At 31.7% G+C, this 27,835-nt stretch overlaps 1 protein-coding gene across 4 annotated transcripts in view; it reads right to left on the minus strand.

Annotated features, from left to right (window-relative positions):
* Myo81F (unconventional myosin 81F) overlaps window positions 1-27,835 on the minus strand; it is a 483,573-nt gene that overhangs the window by 51,568 nt on the left and 404,170 nt on the right. For 2 of the 4 annotated variants that reach the window (XM_081730773.1, XM_081730774.1), the window contains exons 5-18: window positions 23,956-24,146; window positions 21,107-21,325; window positions 19,599-19,763; window positions 16,435-16,677; window positions 14,706-14,831; window positions 13,276-13,515; window positions 12,403-12,548; window positions 10,233-10,445; window positions 8,041-8,210; window positions 7,137-7,273; window positions 5,973-6,118; window positions 4,273-4,308; window positions 3,592-3,793; window positions 1,709-2,227 (exon numbers count right to left, since the gene is read on the minus strand). In XM_081730773.1, coding sequence (XP_081586899.1) covers window positions 1,709-2,227; window positions 3,592-3,793; window positions 4,273-4,308; window positions 5,973-6,118; window positions 7,137-7,273; window positions 8,041-8,210; window positions 10,233-10,445; window positions 12,403-12,548; window positions 13,276-13,515; window positions 14,706-14,831; window positions 16,435-16,677; window positions 19,599-19,763; window positions 21,107-21,325; window positions 23,956-24,146 — 2,753 coding nt within the window. The remainder of the gene's footprint in view (window positions 1-1,708; window positions 2,228-3,591; window positions 3,794-4,272; window positions 4,309-5,972; window positions 6,119-7,136; window positions 7,274-8,040; window positions 8,211-10,232; window positions 10,446-12,402; window positions 12,549-13,275; window positions 13,516-14,705; window positions 14,832-16,434; window positions 16,678-19,598; window positions 19,764-21,106; window positions 21,326-23,955; window positions 24,147-27,835) is intronic. The other 2 variants (XM_081730776.1, XM_081730777.1) reach the window with 1 other exon arrangement.

The raw sequence follows: 27,835 nt of genomic DNA on the forward strand, positions 1-27,835 counted from the left end.
TAATCCTGTTTGACAGAAACTATAATGTGTTAAACAAGAAAGTCTACATTCTCTAAGAAAACCAAGATGGAGAAATTATAAAAATTCAAAAATGAATGTTTATGCTAATTACTGAATATTTAGAATTTGGTTTTGAAATCTATCGATTCTGCTGACATTGTATATTCTGCAAATGTTCCCGAAAGGACTTATAAACATCAAAGTCATACAGTCCGAATCTACAGAATTGTAGAAGAAATAAACGTGTGAACGTATGCTAGATATTGTTTATTTTGTCTCAAAAATGGCTTTCACGAAAATAAGCCACAAATTCATAAACAATACAGAATAATAGTATATACCATGTTTCTAGGCATTCATTGTCAATGTTGGATAAGGGAATGCAATTACTAATTTTAAAATGAATAAATATTACAGAAACACAGCATGCATTTTACGGTAATGTCTCGTACGAAAAGTTGGTTGCAATAATTTATTCGGAAAACACATATAAGTAATGAAAAGAAAATGGTTGAAATTCAACTTTATGCATTGGAAACTATAGAAAAAGAAAAGTTACGTAAACCACTAAGCACACTTTTACAAAAAAAAACTTGGAACTAAAGTTCAAGCTTTTTTTCTAAAAAAATATTTCAAGTGTACTTTTCACACAATACACTGACATCTAATATTAAACTTTCACTAATCCCAACTTTCAAGAAATGAATTACAATAACGCCTTCAAATAAATAAATAGATAGGAACTAAAAATCTACTCGAGTAACATTCATAAACGACAAATATTTATTAACAAATACACGAAATGTTACGTTTGAAAACATTAGTTCAAATGGATTAATTAGATATCTGATTTCTTCACATTTCTTTCTTACTTCATACAATGACAGCTCAATTCGAGGCTAAGTGAACTACCGATAACAGGGGAACACTTAGGATGATGACCTAAGTGGAATAATTCTTGAACACCGGTAAATATAGCAACAAGTCATTATATTCAGTAACCTTATTTGTAGCTAATAAAAAAATCTAACGAGAAAACAACAAAAGGATTAGATGTCAAAGTCAGTGCTTTGAAGTAATTATTGCAAAATTTAGCAAAACGACAGTGTGTGTATTGATTTGTGATGTTTCATCGTACATTCAAAGACGAAGAGAAATCATAGAAAATAAATTAAGTAAGTATACCAAGAAAAAGCCATCAGTTATTTTTCCACAAAGTCTTCAACTTTACAAGAAAAGCTTTGACTTACGAATTCGAATTGCTTTTTCTTATTAAAGTAGTAGCTATAACTTTTCATATGACCTAAAAACTACTAAATCTAATAAATGAGGTCTTTTTATTTTGAAGCACAGATCCCAACCAACGTGTTTGAAATAATAACAAAGAATGGCGCATTTCTAGTGTGTTGCGTACAGAAGAAAAAAATGCTTACTGTCGTGCTTTCTATCGATTGTTGAAGCTTTAGTTTGTAATATTGTATGTACAATAAATGTTCAGAAACATAAAGCTCACTATATCTTTTAATTGGTCATAGTTATATCGTTCATTTTCTTTAGTGCAAGCAGAAGAATAAACAATGTCTGGACTATTTGACAGCCCTTTAAAAATATGAAACAAATATTATATACCTATAATATAGATTAGCATTTCACGGCACCTCGTATATAATTTATACTATAGTTTTCGTAGTTGAAACATGATACATACCCCTGAAACTGATGATCCTCTAGAACTGGGCCGACTTTGACGAGGTGAACTACACACAGGGGAAACAGCACGACGAGGAGTTCTTATTCCAGAGCCTGGACTTGGAACTCGATCAAGCATCATGCTTGTCCTTTGAATCCTCTCGACGCCAGGGCTCTTTGGACGAAGCACAGTCTTATTCACCACAGAAGTGACAGGAGCAGTTCCATTTGGAAGAGGTGGCACACTACCGTTAGGAGCAGTCTCACCCTCGCGAGGAAGCACGGACTCGTAGATAGGTTCTCCATCCTGTGATGTTTGAGGGATTTCTCCATTCACAGCAAAGCCATTCTCCCACACATTAGAAATGGGCGGTGGAGGAGGAGGTTCTGTAGGCTCTGGTAACGACGGCTGTCCCAGTCCTTTGCCATTGCGAAGCGCTGGAATTTCCAGGCTGGATGGTGGCACTGGAGGTGCACCGGAACCTCCTTCAGTCTTTTGAGTTGCTTGTTCAAGCTCTTGTTGAATAACGGTCTCCAACTGAAATAAAATTAAGTAAAATAAATAAATAAATAAATAAATAAATAATATGTAGACTCACAATATAATTATTTGCTAAATAGACATGTATTTGTATTTTTTGTATGTAATAGTTATAAGCCTAGTTTCCGAACTGTAGAGCTTCGCAATTATAAGGTGCTAAATTAGACTAGTTTTGTAATTGAATTAATACGTATTTATAATGTATGTAATAAATAATGACGAATGGTGGTACCTTTTAAATAAACCATATGAACGTAACAATCATAACCGCTGGCATCCGTAATACAGTATTTAATTTATTTTATTTAAATATATATATATATAACAGTATATAATAGACATATATAATTGAAACACGTGTAACATTACATGCTTGATGCTAGTTATGATGTGTTGCTAACTTCAGTACAATTCATATATATCGTTAGGTCTATTTCCTTGCTTGAACAGTCTATCACGAAAGTAGCTATTATATAAATAAATAACGAGATAAGCTAATTTTATACATATCGGAATTAACAATTGCTTCGGGAAAGCCCGCTGGCTTCCCTTCAGAAAATCATTTTGTTGTGACATATCTTCGAATCAAAATTATGGCTTAAAATTACAAATATACCTAGTTGTGCGTAGACTGAATAAAATGATTAAGTGTGGCTTCCAAATCTGCTAACGCCCCAATTCGCTTAAATTCTTCTATATTTGACGTAACATCACTTGAAATTCGAAGTTATAGAATCAGGTAAAATTATTCAGTACTTTTTGTTGTACAGATATAATTGGTTACAATTTGAATCCTTCCTTTCTCCCTCCTTCCCTCTCTCTCTCTCTCTCTTCAAAATATCAGACACAGAATTTTAAACATTTTGGGTCAATAATTTCATGATACAACTGAATTCATTATAATAATATGGATGCCTCAATACAAAAGAATAAGAAACAAACAATACAATGACTTCTAATAACGGATATTGCAAACGCGACAAATATAAAAACGGAACACAAAGAGTTGCGTCAACACAAAATAGGCTTAACGAAATCACGAAAGTAGGACATTGTAACTTGAAAGAGTAAATAGTTCTCTGGTATTAAAAGCTTGGAGAAATTTTAAAATTTTAAATATTAAACTATATATATATATATATATATATATATATATATATATATATATATATATATATATAGAAAGGAGACAAAGTATTGTTGTCCTTCGTACATAGATAAACATTGGCTAACTCTTCTACTGCATCAAAGACTGGTAAAGAAAAAGAAATAAAAGAAAATAAATTTTCACCAACTTGCCATGTACCTTAAATAATTTAAAGCGAACTTTCTTTTTTTTCTTTTTCTTTTTTTTTTATTACCTCTACATCCAAATCTTCAACCAACTCATCCATACGTTCTCCAATTTCTTCAATAATTTGATTTCGATTCGGCTGTACTTCAGACAGAAACGCAAACAAATTATCCAGATCCACGCTGTCTCCTGTGGGCTCCGAATTTGCTAATTTGGAATTTAGATGTTCGGCCATTTGAGACAGAGCAGCTATTTCCTGCTGAGCCGCACTGTTAAATGGAAGAATGAAAAGCGTATAACACCTCTTGCTTTTTAAAAGAAAAGAAATTATCAAGTGCAAAAAGTTAGCATAACTGTTTTCTATAAAGAGAATTAGAAAGATACTAGAAACGAAATCCAAACTATGCCTTATCAAAAGTGTCAGCAACACAGACTGAACAATATCTAGTTAGTAATAAACAGCGCACATAGCCTCCTCCCCCCCCCCAAAAAAAATGTAAATTTAACATATTATTTAAAATAATTCAAAACGATATGACAGACTTTTCAAAATTGTCAAATAATATGAAGTGTTTTTAATTTTAAATATATAATAATTTCTTTCAGCTAGTAAACAATAGGATGTAACCAAATTCTGTGAAAGTTTTATAGACATACACACAACACACACACAAAAGAATCCGAAACGAATTGTTTCCATTATTGTAAATACAGGTAATAGTAAGATATTAAGCACCTAATCACTTACCCTCGGTCCATTCCAACTAAGCCATGATATTGCATGCTTGAAAGAACAATTCGCGTATAATTATGTTAGAAATGTCAAGAGTATCACAAAATACTTATTTTAGCCATTTTCGAATTAAAAGACTTGCGAAACAACCGAAATTAATCTAGTTAAAATTAACAGGTAACACTAAAAACAATAATCGAAGTTTATGTGATTCGAATTCTAGGTAATATTACATTAGCTGAAGTTCGGCGTAATTAATATCACATTTATTCTGATAATCTAATTGTATGAATTATCTAGTTATCTTTCATTTTTTTTAATTGGCAATAATATGGCACATTGCGACATTTGAAGTGAGATTTCTAGTTTAACGTCTCACGTTTGTGTCCTTTAGGCTAAAGAATATCAATCATTAACGAAAGTGAATGACTAGAAAATAATTGATAGAGTAAGAGCGTGGGAGAAAACAAGAGAACATCGAGAAAATTCATGGACACGATGCTGTCCACCATAAACTCACATAGTTTAGAACCTTTCTATTTCAAGTGTAGGGGCAGCGGTGGCTCAGTGGTAGAGCGTTCACCTCTGGTGCTTGGGGTCCCGGGTTCGATCCCGGCCCCCGCCAAGTGAACTTTGTGGTGGACAAACACCGTGTGCGTGGGTTTTCTCGGGGTTCTCCCATTTCCTCCCACTTTCTTCATTCCACCATTTCATTCATTTCTCATAATCACCGTCTCCTTTAGCCTAATCGGCATAAGCGTGGGACGTAAAACTCAAAGATTTCATTTCATTTTCTATTTCAAGTGTGCCCTTACCGGCGCTGGTGTCGATGTGTATTTTCCCGTACCTCCCTCGAAAGAGGAGAGACAAGTTGCTGTAGCAGAAATCTTTCAATAGTTGGATGCGGACAGTGTTGACACAATGAATTATTTCACGGACTTCGCTGTACATTGTCTTGGTAGCCATTTTAAGTAGCTTACGATCTTCACTCGTCAAGACCAAACGACTGAAATTGGTAACACAGCCAAGGTCTTTCCCCAAAGCAAAGGGAGGGTTTCCTTAGTAAGAGTGTGGCGGGTGTGGGGCCTAAGTACGTTTCACATATTTTCCGAGGGCACACTTGAAACAGAAAGGCTCTAGAATCGAAGCACATATTTAGGAACTCTCGTACCAGAGATGAGCTACCGTACCTCCCACTGCGACTTTGTTTCGATTTCTATTCGATACATCTTGATTGTAGATACAGAAGGAACATATAATTTACAGAGAATGTGTCGTAAAAAAACTGTAGATTTACATTTCATTTCATGTTGGAAAGCTGAAATATGTCTCAGATAGAGTCTGCTACCAATATTGTAAGAATACATTTCAGCAAGACTTTTCAATTTAATAGCCGTCAGTTAACTTAGTTTCAGAAGTAAAATCAGTAAAATTATTGTATTAGCGTAGTATACTAGTAATATTGATCAATCTATCAAAATGTGCATTTCAACTATGAAAATTAGATCATTTCCAACACAAAGAAATAAATAAAACATCGACTATAATAGTTGTAAGGAACCAATAAAATAAAAAGTTGCTATACATAATACTGATACAGGAAGAATTCACCTCAAATAAGTATTAGTAGACTTGTCAACCGATTCTACCACAGAAGCAATATTTTATTAATTTAAAATATTATTAACTATGTCTACTACGTTTGAAATACACACCGTTCACTTTCTTCCAATGCTTTTCTGTCATTTTCTGCCATTTGACTTTGCAACTCGAGCTCCCTCTGGCGCCGCTCTTCTTCTAGTTTCTCTCGCTTTCTCATTTCTTCTTCCACTCGACGCATTTCTCTCAGCGCTGCTGCCACCTATGAAAGAAAGAGAGAGGATAGATACCAAGGTTTGATATTAGAATGTCAGTTAAATCAGAAACGAATAATAATTCTCAGAGGAAAGTTGTCCAATATATATGAAACTGACAACTCACTTCGTAGATTAAATTTTGCATAAGAAACCGTATAAATATGTCAACTTAAAAAATACACCGTATATTATGTCATAATGACAATCCGAAGTTGTCGTCAATTATCATAATCCTGTTTCTTGTTATTCTTTGTACAATCACGCTGTACAATCACGTTGAAAATAATTACAATGATATTTACGTATTTTATTTTAAGAGTCTTGTAATTACTATTTGACGAATGGGTCTATCTCAAAATCTCAGTTTTTCAGACATAAAGAAAGAAATAAAAATTACATAGATAGGAAAACAGTTGAATATGTAATAACTCATCACCTGATCCAGATAATAATTATGTGGAATTATTGATCAATTATTGTATATTTAACTTTTTTCTCCTCTATGGAATTATATTTCTCTATATCTGAAAAAGTGAGACTTTGAGATACGACCCTTCGTCAAATAGTTGATATTATGTAAAACTACAACATTTAAATGTTTCTTCTTTTCCATCACAAGCATCTAATTACGCTTTTAAACGAAACTGTTTTACATATTATGTAAATTAGGGTATAAAGCACTTAAATATCAGAAGATAATTACATTATAGTTGTGACTGAATGTTTTCTGTATCTGATGACAATGAGTTTAGCTCAACTATTTTACAAGAATACAACAAATCTTCCAGATTCAAGAATTGAAAATATATTATAAACTTTTCAGTAGGCGATTTACGTAATCACTTATTGCAAGGATTATTGAGTAACTTAATGCTAACTTTGGAATTATTCTTGATCTTCCTGAATATTTTTCAATATATACATCAGTTAATGATCAATATCATGCGAGACGAAGTGACAATTCATAACTTACAAAGCCATGAAGAATATAAAAACAAAAGTATACATTGAACATTTTTTTACCTCTCTTGCAAACATTCCTCGCAAATGTGACTGAATAACAATGGCGGCTCGTCTCTTCTGAAGGAAGTCCAACCGCTGTTTCCATCCACGATACGCGTGTTGAACTCGAATGGCAGCTTTCCTCTTCTTAACGTATTCTATAATGAAAAGTATTTGTTAGAATTTGTAGAACCCTTTATGACCATTACATACTTTTTTACACTTCTAACATTGCTTTTTCTTCCCATTTCATGATATACACGTGTTAAATACAAATTTCCTCACAATATTGTTCCTAATATCCAAGAATGTAGCAATTTGAGATTAAAATTGAAGTAAGTTAATTCAGAATTGCTAAAGCGTCAAAAATTAAATTTTATTGCAAACTATTCTCCAAGACTGGAAAATTTATGTGACATACCAACTTCCAATTCAAAAAGGTGGAAGTGTTAACTCCACGATAAAAGTACTCACTGTTAACAATAACATAACACAATAGTGTTTATAGAGTAAAATAACCACCGAAGTTTTATACTATTTTAACTAAGACAATAGGCATCATACGAAATTAATAAGATATTTCTTTCTTTTTTATCTTCTTGGTACATATATATCGCTTTTTTTCATGTCACTTCTCAATCATTAAATTTTATCCTAATTATATTTTAAGTTAAAATATGAAATATGAGTTATTAAAATTAACTTAACTTATTTAAGATATTTTGTTACATTCTAACATACTAATATAGAAAATAATGTTATATTTAGACAGACTGGTAAACAATTCATAAAGTCGTCACATGTCTTTTACAAACTATCAGTTAATTCGGTAGAAGTAATGGTAACATTGTCATTTGATGTTATTTTATGTAATTTTGATTTCTTCACACATCTCTAAATGAAATAAATTAGTACATCACTTTACCTTTCCTAACCACGTAACCTCTCCATGTCTTCTGAATCTTAATTGCCATGGCATTTACAACTTGATTTCTACTGTCTTCGAGAGGTTCATGGACACAGCTTCGCAGAAACACTTTGCTTACTCCTATTTGCCACTCCATTTCAGGTAGATTATGTTGACGTAATATCGCCCTGAAAATATTTATTTATTTCTTACGTGTCTGACATACGAAAAATAATACAAAATTTACCATTTTTTTTATTGTTTTTCATACGTTAAAGAATATAATGAAATGCAACTTACCGAAATCATAGATAATGTTATTCTACAACAGAAAATATGAACCTGAAGAATTTTCAGTGTTGCCAGAATAATATTTCCCCCAACAAAACCTGAGTTAAGGTAGCGACTAGAGGAAGGAACTCAACTGAATTTGATTACATACCACGTTGTTTTGGTATTCTGTGAACTACTTTTTAAATAAAATTATTGTTTAATTTTAATAACTGTATGTTAAAACAATTTTGTTTATTACAAACTAAATGCAACTATTATTAGAAAGCAGTTCACAGGATTCCAAGATTACATGATACGTAATCCAATGCAGTTGAGTTCGTTCCTCTACTAGCTGCTTTAACTTAGATTTTGGGGGAAATGTTATTCTGGCAACACTGTAATTTCTATGGACGGCAACACTGAAAATTCTTCAGGTTTATATTTTCTATGGTAGAATAACATTATTTATGATTGTGGTAAGTTACATTTCATTATGTCCTTTCACTTATGAAAAACAAACAAAAGAAAAACGGTAAATTTTGTATTATTTTTAGTATGTTAGGCTCTTAAGTATGGAATGCATGTAGCGAATGAAATATACATGGTTACATGAAATTTCTTTCTCGTAAAATGTTAGCCATCACCTTTCATGTTTTTAGGATCAATGCGTTGTTTTTTTACCCATTGATTTATATGGAAAATTGTTTTCCTTGAAGTGGACTGGAGTCTTACTTCGTGAAAATTAAATTTTGTTACATATAATTTTAATACTTAATAATAAAATTTAAGTAATATTAAGTTCATATATAGTGCAAATTCATTTTGAAAAAGCAAGGGACATTTAAATCGACTTGAAGAAGAAATCAAAATCATATCATTAAAATTCCATTTCATTTCCAAAGAAAAGAGAACAATTATTCCTCATATAAATCAATGGGTTAATAAATAAATAAATAAAATATATAAAGGTAACGTAGGTACTCAACACTGTTACAAATTCAAATACAGGGTGGCCCAAAAGTAGGTATACAGTCCCATACTGATCAACTCACTGTTTTTTATATAATTTCTTATTATTATCCATCAGGTAGACTCAGTTTCTTTATTATTTGTTCTTAATGTCTTTTTACTTATATTTTAAGCTCGAAACAGCCGAAGCAAATAAACCTATAAGCTAGAATGTTATACTTCTTCAATGCAGAGGTGTATATACTTTTGGGACACCCCGTATATTATTGGAACAAAGAAATCCCAAAGCTGAAATGGAAAATGAATTTCATACCAGAAAATAGTGAAAATATAATCACAATATATATAATGTATCGCTAAATACTTCATCAGATACAAGAGCAAGACGTACAGAAAAGAAAAAAAAAAAAAGAACAAAGTAGTAGCTGTAAAGCATTCATGGGAGTCATGGTTTATAGATGACAAAATGACAAAATGAAATAAGTTTGTCCTCTAACTTTAAAATAGTACCATATGTAGCATAAATAGTAACTGATAATAATTGTATAGTAAATACTATTTTTTTTAAATTTCTGTGCACGCTTATTTTTTGAGAATTGAAGTAGGTTTTCGTTTTGTGCTTTTTCGAAAAACTACATCTTAGAAAAAAATACAGGAATGCAAAAATAAAAAGCTATCTTACAATTTTGTAATTTCAATTTGAACAAGAGTAAAGTCAACTTTTTTTTCCTTTTCTTTTTCCAACAAATGAATAAAGTTATATGTCTTCGTAAACAACTGTATTTAAACTATGATATATCATCAACATTGGATAATTAACATTATGATGATGGACTCTGCATTCAATAATTAACATTTATACAACATACATTTTTTCCTGTATTCTCGTATCAGCGTGAATTTTCGATGTTATTAGTATTTAATTCATTACATCAACTGTAAGATTATTAAACCAAACTTATTCTTACCTCACAGCATCTCGTTTCTCCATGGGAAGCTTATCTTTACATAAGCATCTGTACCTCTGAATAAAGTCTTCGAACGTCACGTGAATAGGATAGCCTTCTTTACGGATTCTAATAATATCAAGCATTCCTAAGTATTTGAGTTGATCCAGCACCAATTTGTCATCGTAGTTGTTTGCGGCTTTGATCATGTTAGGTTTTATACACCGAACATACCTAGAAAATAAATAAATAAATAAATAAATAAATAAATAAATAAATAAATAAAGTGATGAACATTATCATTAGTTAAAAGAAAATCACTAGAAAACGAAACTAACAAAATTAACTTTGAAATACTGTACAATCAGGGATTAATGGGATGTATACGTCGAATACTCACCAAACACTTCTAAAGTCTAGCATATACTAATCTTAAATTTACGGAAGTATGATGTATACGTAGATGGATATACGCTATATCTTTGAGAAACTTATTAAAAATTCTAGCATTATGTTGCGGGGTACAACACTATTATATTAACAAATTTTAGAGAAACATCATTTAAAAAATGCCAAAGCAAGGTGAATGGAAGAAATATTTAAAAGAACGTAACTCACTACGCTTAAAAGCTAAAATAATTAGTGTTCTGTAAAATTAACTAGAAAAGTTTCTATAACGAAATGTGCGACTTATTTATCCACATTTTGGTATCTAAAGAGATTTTGTGAGAAAGAATATCTTTTAAGATTTCAAGGGATAAGGGAAATACTTAGAATGAAAATAATTGATTTAAAAAAAAAAAAAAAAACTCCTGGCGCAACAGCTCTTAAGGTACCAGGGCCTACCAGTCGGTTTGTGGCACTCATGCCTTTGGAGTGATGTGTAGTCAACACATTCGATTCCATCGCTGATAACGCTGAATTTCTATAACGGAGTTTGCTACCTGCCCAATTAACGCTGGGTGGATGCCGTACTGCTAACGCCATCTCACAAGAAGCAATATCCCGGTGCGGCTAAGCGTTGGTATTTTGAATAAAAATATTTTGGAAAATTATTTTAGAACTGCAATGAATTTCTTCTGCTAGTAACCGTTATCCAGGTTTCTTGTACTTTCTGAAAGTTTCCACGTATTATTTTTTCCCCAGCGTCCTCACTCACGAACTTAAGAATAATTATTTCGTATTCCACTTTCCTTCATTTATAATAATAATAATAATAATAATAATAATAATAATAATAATAATAATAATAATAATAATAATAATAATAATAATAAAATAATGGCAATGGCAGAAGCCGTGAAGCAAGTGTGTATGTGTTCCGAAGATGCCTATTTTGAATACAATTAAGTAAATGTGTATTTATATTGTGGCAATAAAGAGCTGCAACAACATTCCGGGAACATTTTGACTGCCCTAGTATTACCAAGTAGAAACCTCTCCTTCACAGTCACTCTCAGATACTGACACGGATGGTCTTTTTCCTCCAACATTTTAGCAACCTCTTCAAAAGGGACAGAAATTATTTTCAGTTCATATATATATAGCATAAAAATACTTTCTGCGATTTGAAAATAAATCTGCGATACACTACACTAGACAGAAAATCTTTCACTCAAAAAATGTCTGTGTTGTAAGTTAATGACTTGGTGAACCATCACTCAGAGCGTTTACAAACTTAACTTCAAATAAAATTCCTTCTGCCTACAATAAATTGTTTTGTGGTGGAAATCGTACCGTGAATATTGCCTGCCACGAATTGCCACGAATTCTATGTAGAACTTCTGCCCTTTCCTGACAAATTTACTCCTGTTTCAATTTGGGTTTGCATCTTCCGCTACAGGCTTTAAAGATAAATTAACGAACGTCGTGTTACGATGACATTTCAACGGGGAATACTTCCCATTTCACACTCCTTAGGGTAAAAGAAAATGTCCGTATCATGAGATTCCTCCATGTCGATACATTATTTCAATATAACTGTAAATCAGCATTTATGACTAATATACAAATTACTGTGCAGTGCGTATAATTAATGCACGAACTGCGAGTAATATAAATTTGTGTAACCTTTCTGTTACGTACCATTCCATCGTGTCCATTATTTAGAGGTAAGCTGTATTACATTCTGAATACATAAAATTAACATAATTTGACACCATTTAGTTGACAATAGAAAACTTTTACTTACCATGGGTTAGTAGCTTGTAAAACATCAACTAATGCTTGGAGCTGATACCGGAATGTGTCACTAACAGTTGGTTTTCCTTTACTTGTTCCTCTGGATACTGTGCATCCTATACTACCCATCCGAGCAACAGTGCAACCTAGCAAGTCCTGGAATAATATCCCAAAATACTTAACGAAAATCTGGTAAGTAATATACTGTGTTTAATCTGAGTATTGTTTTTAGTTTTGTCATAATCTCTATTTACAATATGCATTAATTTTACATGGACAAATTATACTTAGGTATTATATGAATATTTTTAACTTATTTATTTTTTGACGATATGAGAAAAAAAAAATGTTTTCCTTGAGTCCAACTATTAAAATAAAATAGACCAAAATTAAGAATCAAAACTTTTGTCTTATAGATTTTAAAAATATTGCATTTCTATATTGGTTAACACTCCTTCTCTTCTTATTAAATTTCTCAATAATCAATTATACTGGCTTAAGAGTTACATTCGAATAATTCAAAGATTTCTGCGAACGGAACTGTTTTAATAATAATAAAAATCTTTTGATGATATTTGAATTCTTGATTTCTTAAGCAGAAATTCCCAACCTAGGAACGAACACTGGAGAAAACAGTGGGGCTAGCAAGAAGGGTGTAAGCTACTGAAATATTCTGTCGTACAAATTACAAGAGATTATGGAAAGTGATAATTGAATGTCCCCTCCTCTAAACTCGTACTTCAAACAAAATGCATCAAAGGCACCTATACTTAAAACCTAGCAAGAAGATCCACAAGTTTTACAAAGGAAGCTGTTAAGAAATAAAGCATGCTATAAACAATAATTTTATGAACACTCAATTTGGAATGCGATGATCTTTTACCTGATACATGGTGAGCTCCTGTACAAATTGGTTTGTTGACCTACTCATGAAATCGAAAAACACATCCTGTTGTACATCCCTATTCTTATCTACAAATCCTTCCACATTGTATGTCACTGAGCCTGCGTAATGATTAATGCTAAATTCTTTCTCCCATTTTCGCCTATCTTCACCCTTGATGTAGTTAGGGTGACCCTCAAACTCTGTGTGCAGGTTTGTAAGGTATGCTGTGTCTGAACCCTAGAGATAAAACAAAAGAAAAAATACTACAAAAATCATTCTTGTAATTAAAATAAACTTAGTTACTATTTGCTCTACAAGATTTTCATATTATATTTTACTAAGATTAAGTTTCATTACACTTATCGTCGTCACCTATTAGGGTAAGTCACTTAATTTTATTCTATAAATTAAAAGCTTCCGGTTCGAATAAGTATGTGGATATTGTATCTAGATCAAAGGAACATTTTAAAATCTCTGTGGATTCTTATAATGCCTACTTTCCAAGATTTTAAAAGTGAAAGCTCATTTACTAGTTTTATTATTATCATTTTTAAAATCTCGAACTATTAACACTCTTAAATATCCAGACTGTTAAGATAGTGATTACATTTTTCCGAGGTCACACTCAAATTTTCTTTATACTGTACAAGAGTAAAAAAAAAAAAAAAAAAAAAAAAAAAGGAAAAAAATATATTGAAACATATTAAACATACTATATCAGTTTGTATTTGAGTATTTTAGAGGTAGTTTGAGTCAAATATTCTTTTATCTTCACTACCTTTCTACGTACATAATTTTTAATCTATACACATATATAAAAGAGTAAATCCACTTACACATTTACTGATTCACTCATCAACAGATCTTCGAAACTATCTGAAGTAGAACCTTGAAAGGTTGTATAAATTTTTCCCTTGTACCCTAGGCCGCATATACGACAAGAGATCACGAAATTCAACTTCTAAGATAGGAAAAAGGATTTATTTGTTTGTTTTTCTGTTCACTAGATCTCTGAAGCTGTAAGACGTACAACCTTGAAATTTTATGTAAATAATTTTCTTGGACCCTAGGCTATAGAGAAGATGGAATTTTACAAGATACGATCCCTAAAGTGGGGCCTTGAACCTGTTTTCTATTTCTTTCTCCAGACCTCCAAACTTTTAGCCACCGAACCTTGAAATTTTGTACAAATATTCCCACTGTATCATAGACTGACGATAATACGATGTTTTAAGTAATGTGTTCCCTAATCATTCCGTTTCTTCTGAGTATTAAAATTCATCCATTACTTCCATTCTCATTCCTTTCCATTCATCAACTCTCTCTCCTTCAATCTATAAGCCGTAACCAAGAGAAATTAAACTAAGATTTCATTGTAAATCGAATATATAACAAGCATTATGTGTAATTTAATAAGGTAAACTTACCTTTGGCATATGACACTGTTCCGTTAGTAATTTAAGAATGCATCTCGGTGGCTTTTCAATTAATTCAAGGCAACAGGTATTGTCTGTGAACTGGATGTGTGAGAATTCTATTTGTTCTTGCCTATACTGTATGGAAGAAAAATGTTCATTAGGATAAAAAATCTGCAAAAGTAGAAGAAAAAATATCACATATACTCAATACATGCCAGAGTACCAATTATTGACGGAATAATTGAGGTTATCCCTGGATTATTAATATTGCATCCCTTCTCGAAGTAGTGAATTATTCATCCCTGATGGGGAAAAAAATCTCACTAATCACATAATAAAAGTAATTATTACGATATAATTAAATAAATCAAGTGATTGATTAAAGTATTACATTTACATATTCACAGTTTCTATAACACGACTAAACTACCGCAGATATAATCAATGCGGTTACCCTTCCAAAATAGAATGTATTTCCTGGTCGATGAAGCTGTTATTTTCTAGCCCTCTTATGTTCATTTACGTAAACTCAATAGATCATGGCTCTCTCTCTCTCTCTCTCTCTATATATATATATATATATATATATCTTCCAAAATAATGTTGAGTCAATATAAAGATATTTTATGAATACTTAAATAATTATACTATAAGTACACGATTAATCCCTTCTTAAGAAAGAGACCATTAAAAAAAAAAAAAAAAAAAAAAAAAAAAAAAAAAAACTGTGTGGTCCAAAAGTAAGAATAACCAAGACCTAATCTTCTTTAGCTGATGAGACCCCAAAACACAGTTCATTCACAATATGCGCATCGAAATTCTTTTCATTCTGTTAATTAACACGAGGAATGTAGAAAGTTTAAAAAGACCAGTACTGTGGGTGATCATCCCCATTAGGGACACCGACAAGGGAACATCAATAGGACTGTCGAGGTTACCCCCCCCCCAAAAAAAAAATGTACAATGCTCTTCTTTGAATTTGCAACTAAGAAAAGAAGCATTCACCGGAATAGTGAAAAATCAAATATTGGCATCTCTACAAAATGCAGCTAATGCAGAATCAGAGTAAAAACAATTTTAAACCGACGTATCAAATTCTGTGAATGAATGCATGATCAACTTATCCAAGCGAATGTTGGTATTATTTATTTATTTCATAAGGAAAACACAACAGACTTATGCCCAACGTTCGATTGAGTGCGAAAAAGTTTTTATTTGACGTTTATTTGAATTGATCTCCACTTCCCCGACAAGGTTTACTTTTGCCTCAATGAAGAAGTAAATCACCAGACAAATCGTTACTAAACGATAAATTCCAAAATGCCATGAAGTTTCTGATATGATGTGGCTTCTGGTAAGTACTTGCATCGCCTACAGAACCACATCATCGACGTCTAACGTCACGTAATGCAGGACATTGTGAAGCCTTCTGTCGTGACTGAGAGAACAAGTCGTTACTTTAAGCACATTATACTCGTATGCTATTTCTATTTTGAATGACATTCCTTATATGTGGAAACAACATCCTTTTGAGTAATATCTTATTATCCTTGAAATTCTGGTAAAGTTTCTAAAGTATGAATATATCTTACTCATTGCTGGGAAATATCTTTAAAACATTTATCATATTAACTATTTTTTTTTTACCATTTTATATGTAATTCAATATATCTTTTATAGTACTAAGTATATAATTTTATTTTAAGATTTGCATTCACCCTAGGATAAGAATACTTACTATTTCCTGTTCTAATGCGAAAACGTAATGATTAAAAAATTTGTGTAGTTTTTCATTTGTATAGTTGATGCAGAGTTGTTCGAAAGAATTGACATTGAAATTTTCGAAACCGAAGATATCGAGAACACCTAAAAACCTAGAAGAATCCTGGCCAGGGTTTGTGCATGTGTTGATGTGGTTCACTAACCATGCGAATGTCCGAGAGTACAAAGCTTTTGCCATAGCATGTCTGTTCTCTTTGGCCTGAAAATAAGTGAAGAAAAGAGTAAAAAAAATAGGTGTTAAAGCGTTTGATTATTTATATTACACATTACCTTAGCACCATTAAGTGATAATTTATTCATACAATATCAGTGTTTCATATACACTGTTATTCCATATGTGCAAAGATTGTAATACTGATATATTAGCATATTAATATATTAATTATGAGCATTTCAATGAATGATAAATTATTCAAGTATATTTCAAATTACGCTGTAATACACTGTCCATTATTACTATTAATAAACATCAACGTGAACAATAATAATAATGTAGTAATAGGGTTAAAAATGTTCATAGAAAAAGAAGTTCCACATGGCGAATGAAGAAGAAATTCAAGTCAATTTTACGTTTTTAAATTAATAATAATATATGATTATTTTTCAAATAAGGCATAATTAATAATTAATACAATTACTCAAAACAAACAAAAGACTATTGATTTAAAAAATGTTTAACCAGGAGACCAAGATAAAAATGTAATTTCAACTAAATCCAACAAACACTTATGAACACTATTAGTACTATTGGTAAAAAGACGAGAAGTTTGCACTATTTATATAATACCTCGAATGAGGTAAAAAAAAGAAAAAAAGAAAAAAGAAAAGAAAGAAAGAAAGACAAAATTGAGTTGTTGCTAACAGAATCTAGGTAGTGACATTTGTAATGAATGATATTGTGATTGATTTCGTATTGGTAAATAAAGTTCGTTGAATCTATAGCAAATAAATATTACCGCTGCAATGAGTTCAAGTCGAGAAAATAATAATAATAAAAAAAAAAAGGGAGTATGACTTATTAAGAGTTGCGAACGTACATGTACTTAGTTACCTCAAAGAAGAATTTTACTCGATTCACTTGATCTTGTCGGTAGGCTAACCTAATATAACACTAGCCTCGTATTATTTTGGAATAGCAACTAATAATAATAATAATAATAATAATAATAATAATAATAATAATAATAATGAAGAAGAAGACGAAGGAGAAGAAGAAGAAGAAGAATGGTAGTCTTATTCACTTTCATCATTGTTAGCATCACTAATCTAAAATAAAGAAGAAAGAAGAAGGGAGGACGGAAGACACAATGAAGAAATAAAGTTACAGATATTTAATCCAAATATCTGTAGAAGAAATAAAGATATATAAAGATATCCAAGAAATAAAGATATCTAATCCATACTCACAGTTGGCAACCATAATATAAGAATGTGTGTGGTGTGTTGCCATCTCTTTATAAAGAAGGAAAATTAATTTGAATTGAGATTTTGTAAAAATACTGACACAAAAATGCCTATCGAAGTTGGAGTTGTAACATTCTATGTTGTTGGAGCACGATAATGGGGAACTATGCATCGATAATTACTGTGCTGATGTATATAGAAAGAAGGATTTTCGATCTTCCATATAAAAAGCAAGAACAAAAGAAAAAATAATTAGCAGGTATATGAGAAGAAAGGAATTGTGGCTGCTAGAACAGTGGCATGATTATCTTTTTTGAGTTCTGCAGTGTTTATATCTCTTATTATTTTTTGTTTTCTTCACTTCTTTCACAAGAAGTCGCTCAAAGTCTACGTCGAAAGTTAAGCTTCATAATTATCATGTTATGCACCTTATATGGTTAAAGAAAAGAAAATCCGAAGCAGACACTGATAACAAATATCAGGAATGAGATAAAACACTGTTACAACACACAAACAAATAAAGAAAAAAACTATATTAAGAGTGCTTTTGGTGATGCTTTATCAGATGAACGAAAGACGTAGGAAAAAGAGAAGTACGAAGAAAACGGTAGTAACTGGGAAACGTTAGGCACTTCGTCATATTGCCTCCTAACTTACTAATCTCTAAACACTCTTAACCTTACCGTAAATAGTTCAATCATGAAATATAAACAAATAAAATAAAATCCTCTATTTCAAATTTTCTCTCTCGATATAATGCAAGCTTCTGCTCTCTTCAGAGCTCATGAATGTTGCTTATTATTATCCTACTCTAAATTAATCTTCAAATACAATTGGAGAGCAATGAAGTTAAGCAGTTTTCCGGATCTTTCGTTTTACGTATACAGTGTGTTACAAAAATATGTCACAATTTTTTGAGAACAGATTCCTCACAACGAAATAAGAAAAAAAGTTCAGATGGACCTGTGCTCAAAAGTAGATAGTTTCAGAGTTACAGGGTGCCGAAAACGTAAAACAAGTGAATTTCAAGTTCATAGCTCCACTACTACGGGACTTATCGTAGTCAGGTCAGGACATCACTAAGGAACTGCTATGTGAACTATCCAAATATCCATGTTTAAGAATGCTCCAGTACTTGCACACCGATTTTTAGAGAAGTAAATGGAGAGTGATCAAGTACTCGCAAACAGCCTATTTAAAAATTATTGTGGAAGTACCGAAGATGGATATTTGATAGTTCACATACTAGTTTCTCAGTGATGTTTTCACCCGACTACAATTGGTCCTATAGCAGTGGAACGATGGACCTTTAAAGTTCATTTTTTCACGTTTTCAACACCCTATAACTAAGAAACTATGCACTTCCGACCACCGGTTCATATGAACTTTTTTCTTATTTTGATGTGAGCGATCTATTCCCATGATGTTGTGACAAATTTTTATAACATCCTGTATACATGCATATCGTATTATAATATCAATGAAAACACATAATTTATTTTCGATTTTCATTACGTTGACTCACTTTTAGTTCAGGGTCGTTACAAATTATTCAAATGTGAATTATTAAATGAAGATATTACATATATCTATCTATCTATCTATATATATATATATATATATATATATATATATATATATATATAATTCACATTTGAATAATTTGCCGATAATAGTAAAGGCGATCTCCTAAATCTTCTTGAAACCTAAACTGACCTCTTGTAGTTTGAGAGGTATCTCCGTGATATTTCCTCGAACATTTATTTGCCTTAGCAGCGCCACCTGAATCAAGTCATCTAACTGTAGTCCTAAAAGTCCTGCTACTGTATTGAGCACTTCGTTATCCTGATTGGTAAGCTTACATTTCTCACCGTCAATATCCTGTAATAAACAACAGCAAAAATCAGAATAGTTATTCATATTAATTTTCAATAAACAGAAAGGATAGGAAAAGTAAATGCAATACAAAATCAAAGTTCTATTTATATTAAAGTATGTTGATAGGTTTCAAGTACTTTAGAATATATATATATATATATATATATATATATATATATATATATATATATAAAATGCTGAATTTTCGACGATCCGAGTTGCCACTTTCTTAAAATTCTTTTCACCAGAAATGAATTAAAGGTTTGGTAAGTTTTAGGTAAGTAATGGGAAGGACTTACTCTAAACTCCACGATAAATACTTTATTTGGAATAATGAAAATTAATAATTAGTTATCCTCTTCACCTTATTGTCATTTCCTTCTTTCCTCCTTTCCTGGAAGAGAATAATTTTAATCATGCACATTATATGGTACAGTAGAAAGCGGTAATTTTCCAAGCTCTTTTTTTTTTTTTTTTTTTTTTTTTTTTTTAATTTTGGAATAAGTACACGAATTTTAATAAAGTTTTCTTCCTGCAGACAGGATGTAATTCTGTGTATGCTACGGAAAATTGTATTCGAATCTGTCAATTTATCCCCAAGTTGTTGTTTCTGAAACCCTACTACTGGCAAAGCACTTTTGCTTTCGATCATATAAGTATAACCTTGAGATTTCAGAAAATTAATTCTTTCGAGAACAAAAGGAGGGTTTCAATTGTTCTGTAAGCTGTGCTTTCCTTCATGTTTTTTTTAAAAAGAAATGTAAATTACTGCATTTGTTTCTAAACAGCATATGGTTTTCCTTATACAATCCTACAAATTGGAGTGTGTTCAACAAGTCCCCTTATCCCTCTTTGGATAATGCAATTCATCATTTTTTTTCTGACTGAAGATGTCATGACTAATATTTATGTCTTACGAATAAAAGTAAAATAACCTGAGTAAAATCCAAACGAGGTACCGTGATTGCAACAAACACAACTGTACAAAATACAGTGACGAAAAAGTAACGCAATTGGTTTATGAGGAGTGTAGATTTATAGTAATTTTATTAGTTCTCAGTGCTGTAATTTTTGTTTTATTTAATTTTTGCAGTAGCTTTTAGAACAAATATTCTATGCATAAAATTGATATTTATTTAGTTTAATACAAATCCCCTAAAATTGCTACTTAAAAAATATATTTTCTTCTATGGGTTCAACAAGCCCCTCCTTTGGTGTGCTATGTTATAGAAAGTACATTGATACCATAAGGTTAATTATATGCCAATTCTTGAACATAAAAAAAGGAAGATACTTATTTCCATATCATAATTGATTCAGAAGATAGCACCAAATAGTGTACATACCTCAAATGTCATGTTTCCGAGCCATAGAATAGCAGACAATACGCTGAAAATTCCTTCACACATTTCTGGTGGAATATGAAGCACATTGAAAGCTAAACGCAAAGCGTCAAATTTTTTGGCATCATTCACACCGTCAATCTTAATACAGCCGGATTGATTGAGGTAATGGTAAAATTCAGGTGGTTTTAATTTAAACTGTTCAGCTAACTCCTTGTTAGACTGTAAATAAAAGTATGACAAATTATTATGCATATACTGTAAATTAAATTAAATTTAGTTTACCCTACTGACTACAGAAGTAATAAATGTACGCTTCGTTCTTTCTTTGCATTAATAAGATATCATGAATAAGAATAACGTGAGACTGAAACGATGAAGAAATATACAACCAAACAAGAAAACTTGTGAGAGTAAAGTATAGTAATAGTTGTAGTGTGACAGGTGTAATAATAGAAATGAAACTTCAAATAAAATAAAATTTTTAAAAGATATTAAAAAAGAACACACTTTCTTAATAAATAACAAACAAAATATGACAAATCATACTTAAAACTAAAAAAGTAATTCTGTTTCCAAGAAAAATAGTTTTTTTTTTAATTCTGTTTATGCATGACTTAAAAAGAAAAGCATGGAAAGTGCTCTCACATAAATCAATTTATAAATTCTTGAATTTTCATCTAAATCAAGTGATTGTATGTGAAAATGTGTCTCATGCGAGAATTTGTAATACATTGAAGAGAAATGTATACCTTTACAACTTCAAATACAGAAGATTATCATTAAAAGCACTCAATCTGAAAAATCATCTAAATGAATGACAAAAGTAATACCAGTAACCGTATTATTTAGAAGAAAGATCTTTCCTAATACATTATAGTTACTTGAACAATCTAATCTAATCACCACAAATCAAATGCATTCTACTTCTTGTCTTCATTAAAATCGCATATAAAACATGAAAATATACATGAAGATGGTTCAACGTTAAATATACAAATATTTGTTCCAGGTAACATATAGATACAACTTACAAAGTTGCAATGTAAATGGTAAAAAGTGGACACATGAGAAGGGCACAATACGAATCAGATTCATATTTTGTCTGTTACACAATTCAAGGAAAGGGAGAAAAACAACAGCAACAAAATACACAATTTCAAGCTGCTATGAAGTAAAAGCTAGAAAGTACATACTTTCAGATTCAAAATGGAAGTACAATGAATACGGGAGACACACATGGAAAGTTACGTATAATACTATTTGATTATTTGAACAGAGAGTGATAATATGACTACATACGTATATTTTGTATGATATTAATTGTACCATTTGTGAATGGATTAAATCACTGTCAGAAAAATCTGTGTCGATAATGAAAGTGTAGTTCATGTGCATCATCGATCGTAGTGTGCCATTTGATGAACTTAGATTGGTTATAATTTTCTCAGAAATAAAGTAGTCATTGAAGCAATATTCTAGGAGAGTTAGAAATCAGTCACCTTTATCTTTGATGACTGAAAATCACATCAAGTTTACGAACACTGTGGCCGGAAATGGACAATAGATTTCAAATAGAGAATATGGTCTCTGTGATATTTCCGTATTGATATCAGTGGTTACCAACAATGTGCCTTTAATAGAGTCAACAAAATTCTATATGATATGGACAAAAAAAGAACATGTCTGCAAATTGAAAACACAAGTATATTTAACTGGAAGCAGCAACTTCTTGGTTGCTTCAGGAACTGTGGCATGATCGAATTCATCACCTTTATTTGCTATCCAGAACCAACCAGAGGTATTTACATTTGTGCACTACTTGTTCGAAAGAGGTATTCACACAGTCACAATACTTATTCGAGAAAAAAAATATTTAAATTTCTTTTGATCTTATTCGCTGATTTACTTATAAATACCTTGATGTTTGGTGAATTAATAAGGTTGACTAGTTGATTCAACACAAGAACGTATAAATGGGATAGAATCCATTGCAATCACTGGCACATAATTATGCCATATCATTGCAGTGTATGACTGCTACGACAGAGTCAGCAAATTGGCATCATAATGTAGTTGACTTTATTATGGTGCCCTGCCAAATGGGAATTATTTGTCAAATCTGAATTGCCCTAAGTTCATTACTTAATCTGGAGACTTTTCAGTTACAAGACATATTTCTTTCATAAATACTAAGCACGTTCTTCAGCATCAGTATTTGAACTTTTGATTGGATCAAGTTTCTTCTTTGCTTTCATTAGCCAGATTCGCAATGAACGATCATGTACTACCGTATTACCTGAAGATAGGTTTACTTTTTTTTTTTAATTTGCAACCAATACTCTCACTATAGCATCTATAAAGTGGTTAGCTATAATTATTTATACTCAGTGCTCTAACCAGGAGTTTTCTTTGTCAGTATTTGCAAGTCATTGCCTTGTGTTTGGCAAATGAATGAAATAACCGGATAACAAGATCACACAAGTTTCATATGTGCAGAGTTAGAGTTCAGTGGTAGGAGTGAATACTACAATAATAATAAAAATTGGTGAATATTTATGGGAGTCGTGAGTACTTATGTGGGTTTGAGTGTCTTAAGCCGAAAAATATCATAGTATATGTGTATACGTGAGTGGCACTTGTAAAGATAACCGATTCACTAGCACATAATTGTTTGTTTCAAATTCGTTGCAATATGTCAAAGAAAGTTAACATATCTATATTAAAATAAACATATCTATAAGTTAACACATTTCAGCATCAGATGACGTCATACCAGTTGAAATATATCAAAGAGCATAATATTTAAAATACGACCAGTTATGTTATATTGTTAAAAGAAAATATCTTACCTTAGCACCTACAACTAACTGATAAAATACATGGTAGTTTCTTTCTTCTGGGCTTTGGAATGTTATTCGAGATTGTTCCAGAAGATAGTCTTGTATAATACACCCTTTGATCATCCATTTGCTATCAAAACATACTTGCATGAATTTCCCAAACCTACTGGAATTGTCGTTTCTAACGGTTTTGGCATTACCTGAAATCAAATAAAGAACGTACTGAATATCAGTCACACAGCACAAATGTTAGTTTACATCTACATTCCAGGCTATTATCTTAAGAACTATCCATGTCCTTTTTGATACGTTCATAAAGTGAAATATTTAAATATTAGAAAAATATAGTAAGGGCAAATAAATGACAACCAATGTTCAATTTGGATATTTTCACTGAGGGATTTCTTGCTTCTTCAGAGCCAAGTTCTCGTACACCTATCACTTCGTCCGAGTAGAAAAATAATAGTTTGAAACGCTATCAAGAGTTATTGAAATCCTAAAATCGGAAAATGGAATTTGTAACTTTAATGATGAGAACAATTCGGCCTCAACAACTAGTATATAAGTGAAAATATACAACTAAAATATGTCATTTTATCTCACATCTTTAAAACTATTTTCTTTTTTTTTAGGATTACTGTATTTTAGTAGAACCATGATTCATTTTATACATTTTTCCACTTATAAACTTCAAGTAATATGTATCCAAACAGAAAAATGTAAAATAAAGTAATTTGGGCTATTAAGCAAATTTAAAGTTCAATATTACAAAAGTAAAATTAGTAAACACTACTTTTCGTATGTGTACATTTATAAGCTTAAATTACGCCTAAGTCTAGGTTCTTTTTTGTGGTTTAGTTTGTTTTTCTTTGACAGTCGACAACTCAATCAGACTACCTTGCACATGGCCTCACTCACGGCTAACACACATTGCAATTTACAGCGCTCATAATGGGATTTGTTCAAATCTAATTATTCCTTATATAGATGAAGAATATTTAAATTTAATTTTTATTACCAGTAATTTAAATTAGAACATTTAACACTGTGTTTCGCAATATCCAGAACTGGGAAACTTCGTCCTTCACTATAGCACTGTCCTTACGTTGGTACAGCAAGTTACCAGATTTATTTTCCAAAAGGAAAACAGAATTCCTCATGAAAAAAAAAAAAAAATTTCAGGAGGAAAAACAAATTGAAAAATAAACTATAACGATAATAATAAGATATAATCACTTATCCAAAACTCCAATTTAATTACATTCTATTGACGGTGAGTATAGTTTATGAAAAAAAAATAATCTTTCAGGCTTACGTTCCACGATTATGCCATTTAGGATAAAGGGGACGAATGATTAAGGAAAGTGAGCGATTATTGAATAATTGGTGGAATGAGAATATGAGAGGAAACGGGAGAACAACGAAAAAATCCATGGGCACGATGCTGTACCACAAATTCACTTGGCCTATAATTTATGAAGAATAGTCTCACAACTTTACTTTTACATTAAAAAGGGTATGTAATTATTTTTAACATGTGAAGTCAAGAACATTACGCTGATCAATGTAATCCATTTATTTAAACATCTAAATTGAAATCTTCACACTGTGAGTTTTCATGAACAAATAAACCATATAGAGCTAAATCATATTAAACTACGTAATTAGTGTTTTGTCTCTAAACAAACTATTAAGAATGTTAACAAGAATGTCACAAGTCTGTACAATAAAAGAAAATATTTCCAACAATACAATTTAACAGTTATAGAAACAAAATTTCTTTTCAGACTAATAGTGAAGAAATTCTGATTTGATTCTTTTTTCAGAGAGATGTCGGATACTTTTGGCTTTTGTTCTAAAACATGTGGGGGGGATTAGGGCCACTGTTCGAATAAGGTCACTCTAAGAAAATTCAACCTGACAACGCTGGACAGCTATACAGAATGTAAAACGCCACATGGAGGGAGAGCTTAGAACGTGAGGAGTGTTAGTGGAACAAGTGGATGCGTGTTGTTTGTACAGTTTTCATTGTATGAAGAATTGAAGCTACGTCCCTGGAAGTAAATTGTTAGAATTTGACTACAACTTAAAATTCAATGTTAAGAATATTGTGTATTATATAGCATCTAGTTCTCCTAACAATGAAACATTTCTATATGTAAGAGCGATAGTTATGGGGCAACAGACAGTCACTTGTTCAAGGTCAGTCAGTGCATGGAAGTAGGGTTGCCACCGAATGATATGAAAATATATTAAATTGGGTGAATAAGGCCTAGTCATTAGGGGCGAATAGAACCACTACACTTTTATAGATTGTTTCAAACTTTAAATGCATGTAGACATGTTTTGAAGACGCCTTTAAGAAAAAATATTAATTATTTTGTTACTGTTTAATTTCAGATGACCATATACAAGAGAAAAACTGAAATCAAAAGAAGTTCTTCAAGCGGCACTGCAGGCAGTTAGAGGCGGTAAGAGTCAAAGACAAGCAGCGAGGATGTATGGTGTTCCCAGAACGTGCTTGCAGAGAAGAATTGAAAAGAGTACCCAGCGCGAAAAGAGTTCAAAAGAATAACACTAGCAAGAAGCATGCAGAGGTAATCAAATCACTGGATTTCATCGATCGAGCACGAACGAAACTTTTCAAGACCAATCATCAACCATGCTGTGCTACATGCCCTGGATTTTCTACTGGAAGATCGAAAGGATGAAAAAAAAGAGAAAAGAAAAAAGAAAGGAGAAAGCAAAAAAGCATAAAGTTGATGACAATACTTGTGCATTTTGTGGTATTTCGTATTACCACCCCAATTCTTTATCCTTCGACGATTGGATATCTTGTGTAAAATGTAAAGCTTGGTTCCATGCACGATGCGTAGGGACAGAGAACAAGAAGATGATGTTCACATGCTGACGATGCTTGGTTGCCTCTACTTCTTAAATATAAGTAACTTCAGACTCAAGTGTAACTATTGAGTCTCGAGTAATTCTATTATTACAACGTATTATGATTTCATGCAAGCAATATAATTTCATATGATACTATCTTTGATAACTCATTATTTGATGAATACTTTGTAATCCAATGTATCACAGTGAGATTAGTAATATTTCTATATTTACATTATTCATTAACAACAAACTCTTCTTTTTTCGCATTATTGTACTTTTTCAGCACAATTGATAACACATATGTTTGCTGTCTTGATAAATAAATGTATTTTCAAAATATATTCATTCAGTGATAATTAAACTTAATTGCCCTATTCACCCTTTGGGTGGCCCTATCACCCAATCAACAATGATGAATAGGGCCACTCATAATACTTTGTCTTTTTTAAATTTCCTCTCCAACTTTAGAGAATGTGTAAACATTTCTGGATGGAATCAATGGCTAATGGATGTAGGAAGAATATTTACTAGAAATTCGGAAAATATAATAAACAATGAAGGAGCAGCAAGTATGTTTTTTAAATGGCCCTAATCACTCACAATCCCCATATAGTTTAAGTGACAACCTCCGGTCACTAGTGTAAAGTAACGGTAACGATTGTATTAACTCAAAAATGTAGTTATACACAGTACACATACTCACACATGTAGTGGTACACAGTACACATACTCAAAAATAGTCGCCAAAACTGTTGGCATATTTATCCCATTGCGACACTAGCCGGTCGATTGCATCCTTGAAGAAGCTAGTATGCTGCTGTTGAATCCAGGCCTGGATCCAGTCACACAACTTCGTCTCCGCTGCGAATTGATGTCCGCGAATAGCTTGTTTTAGAGGTCCAAACACATGAAAATCACACGGTGAAAGGTCGGGACTGTACAGTGGATGTTCCAGCGTTTCCCACCGAAACTGCTGCAATGTCGTCTTCACCCCATTGCC

Source organism: Thermobia domestica, chromosome 11 (assembly GCF_964235325.1).
Source record: "Thermobia domestica chromosome 11, izTheDome1.hap1.1, whole genome shotgun sequence".
In the NCBI taxonomy this organism is placed as follows: domain Eukaryota; kingdom Metazoa; phylum Arthropoda; class Insecta; order Zygentoma; family Lepismatidae; genus Thermobia; species Thermobia domestica.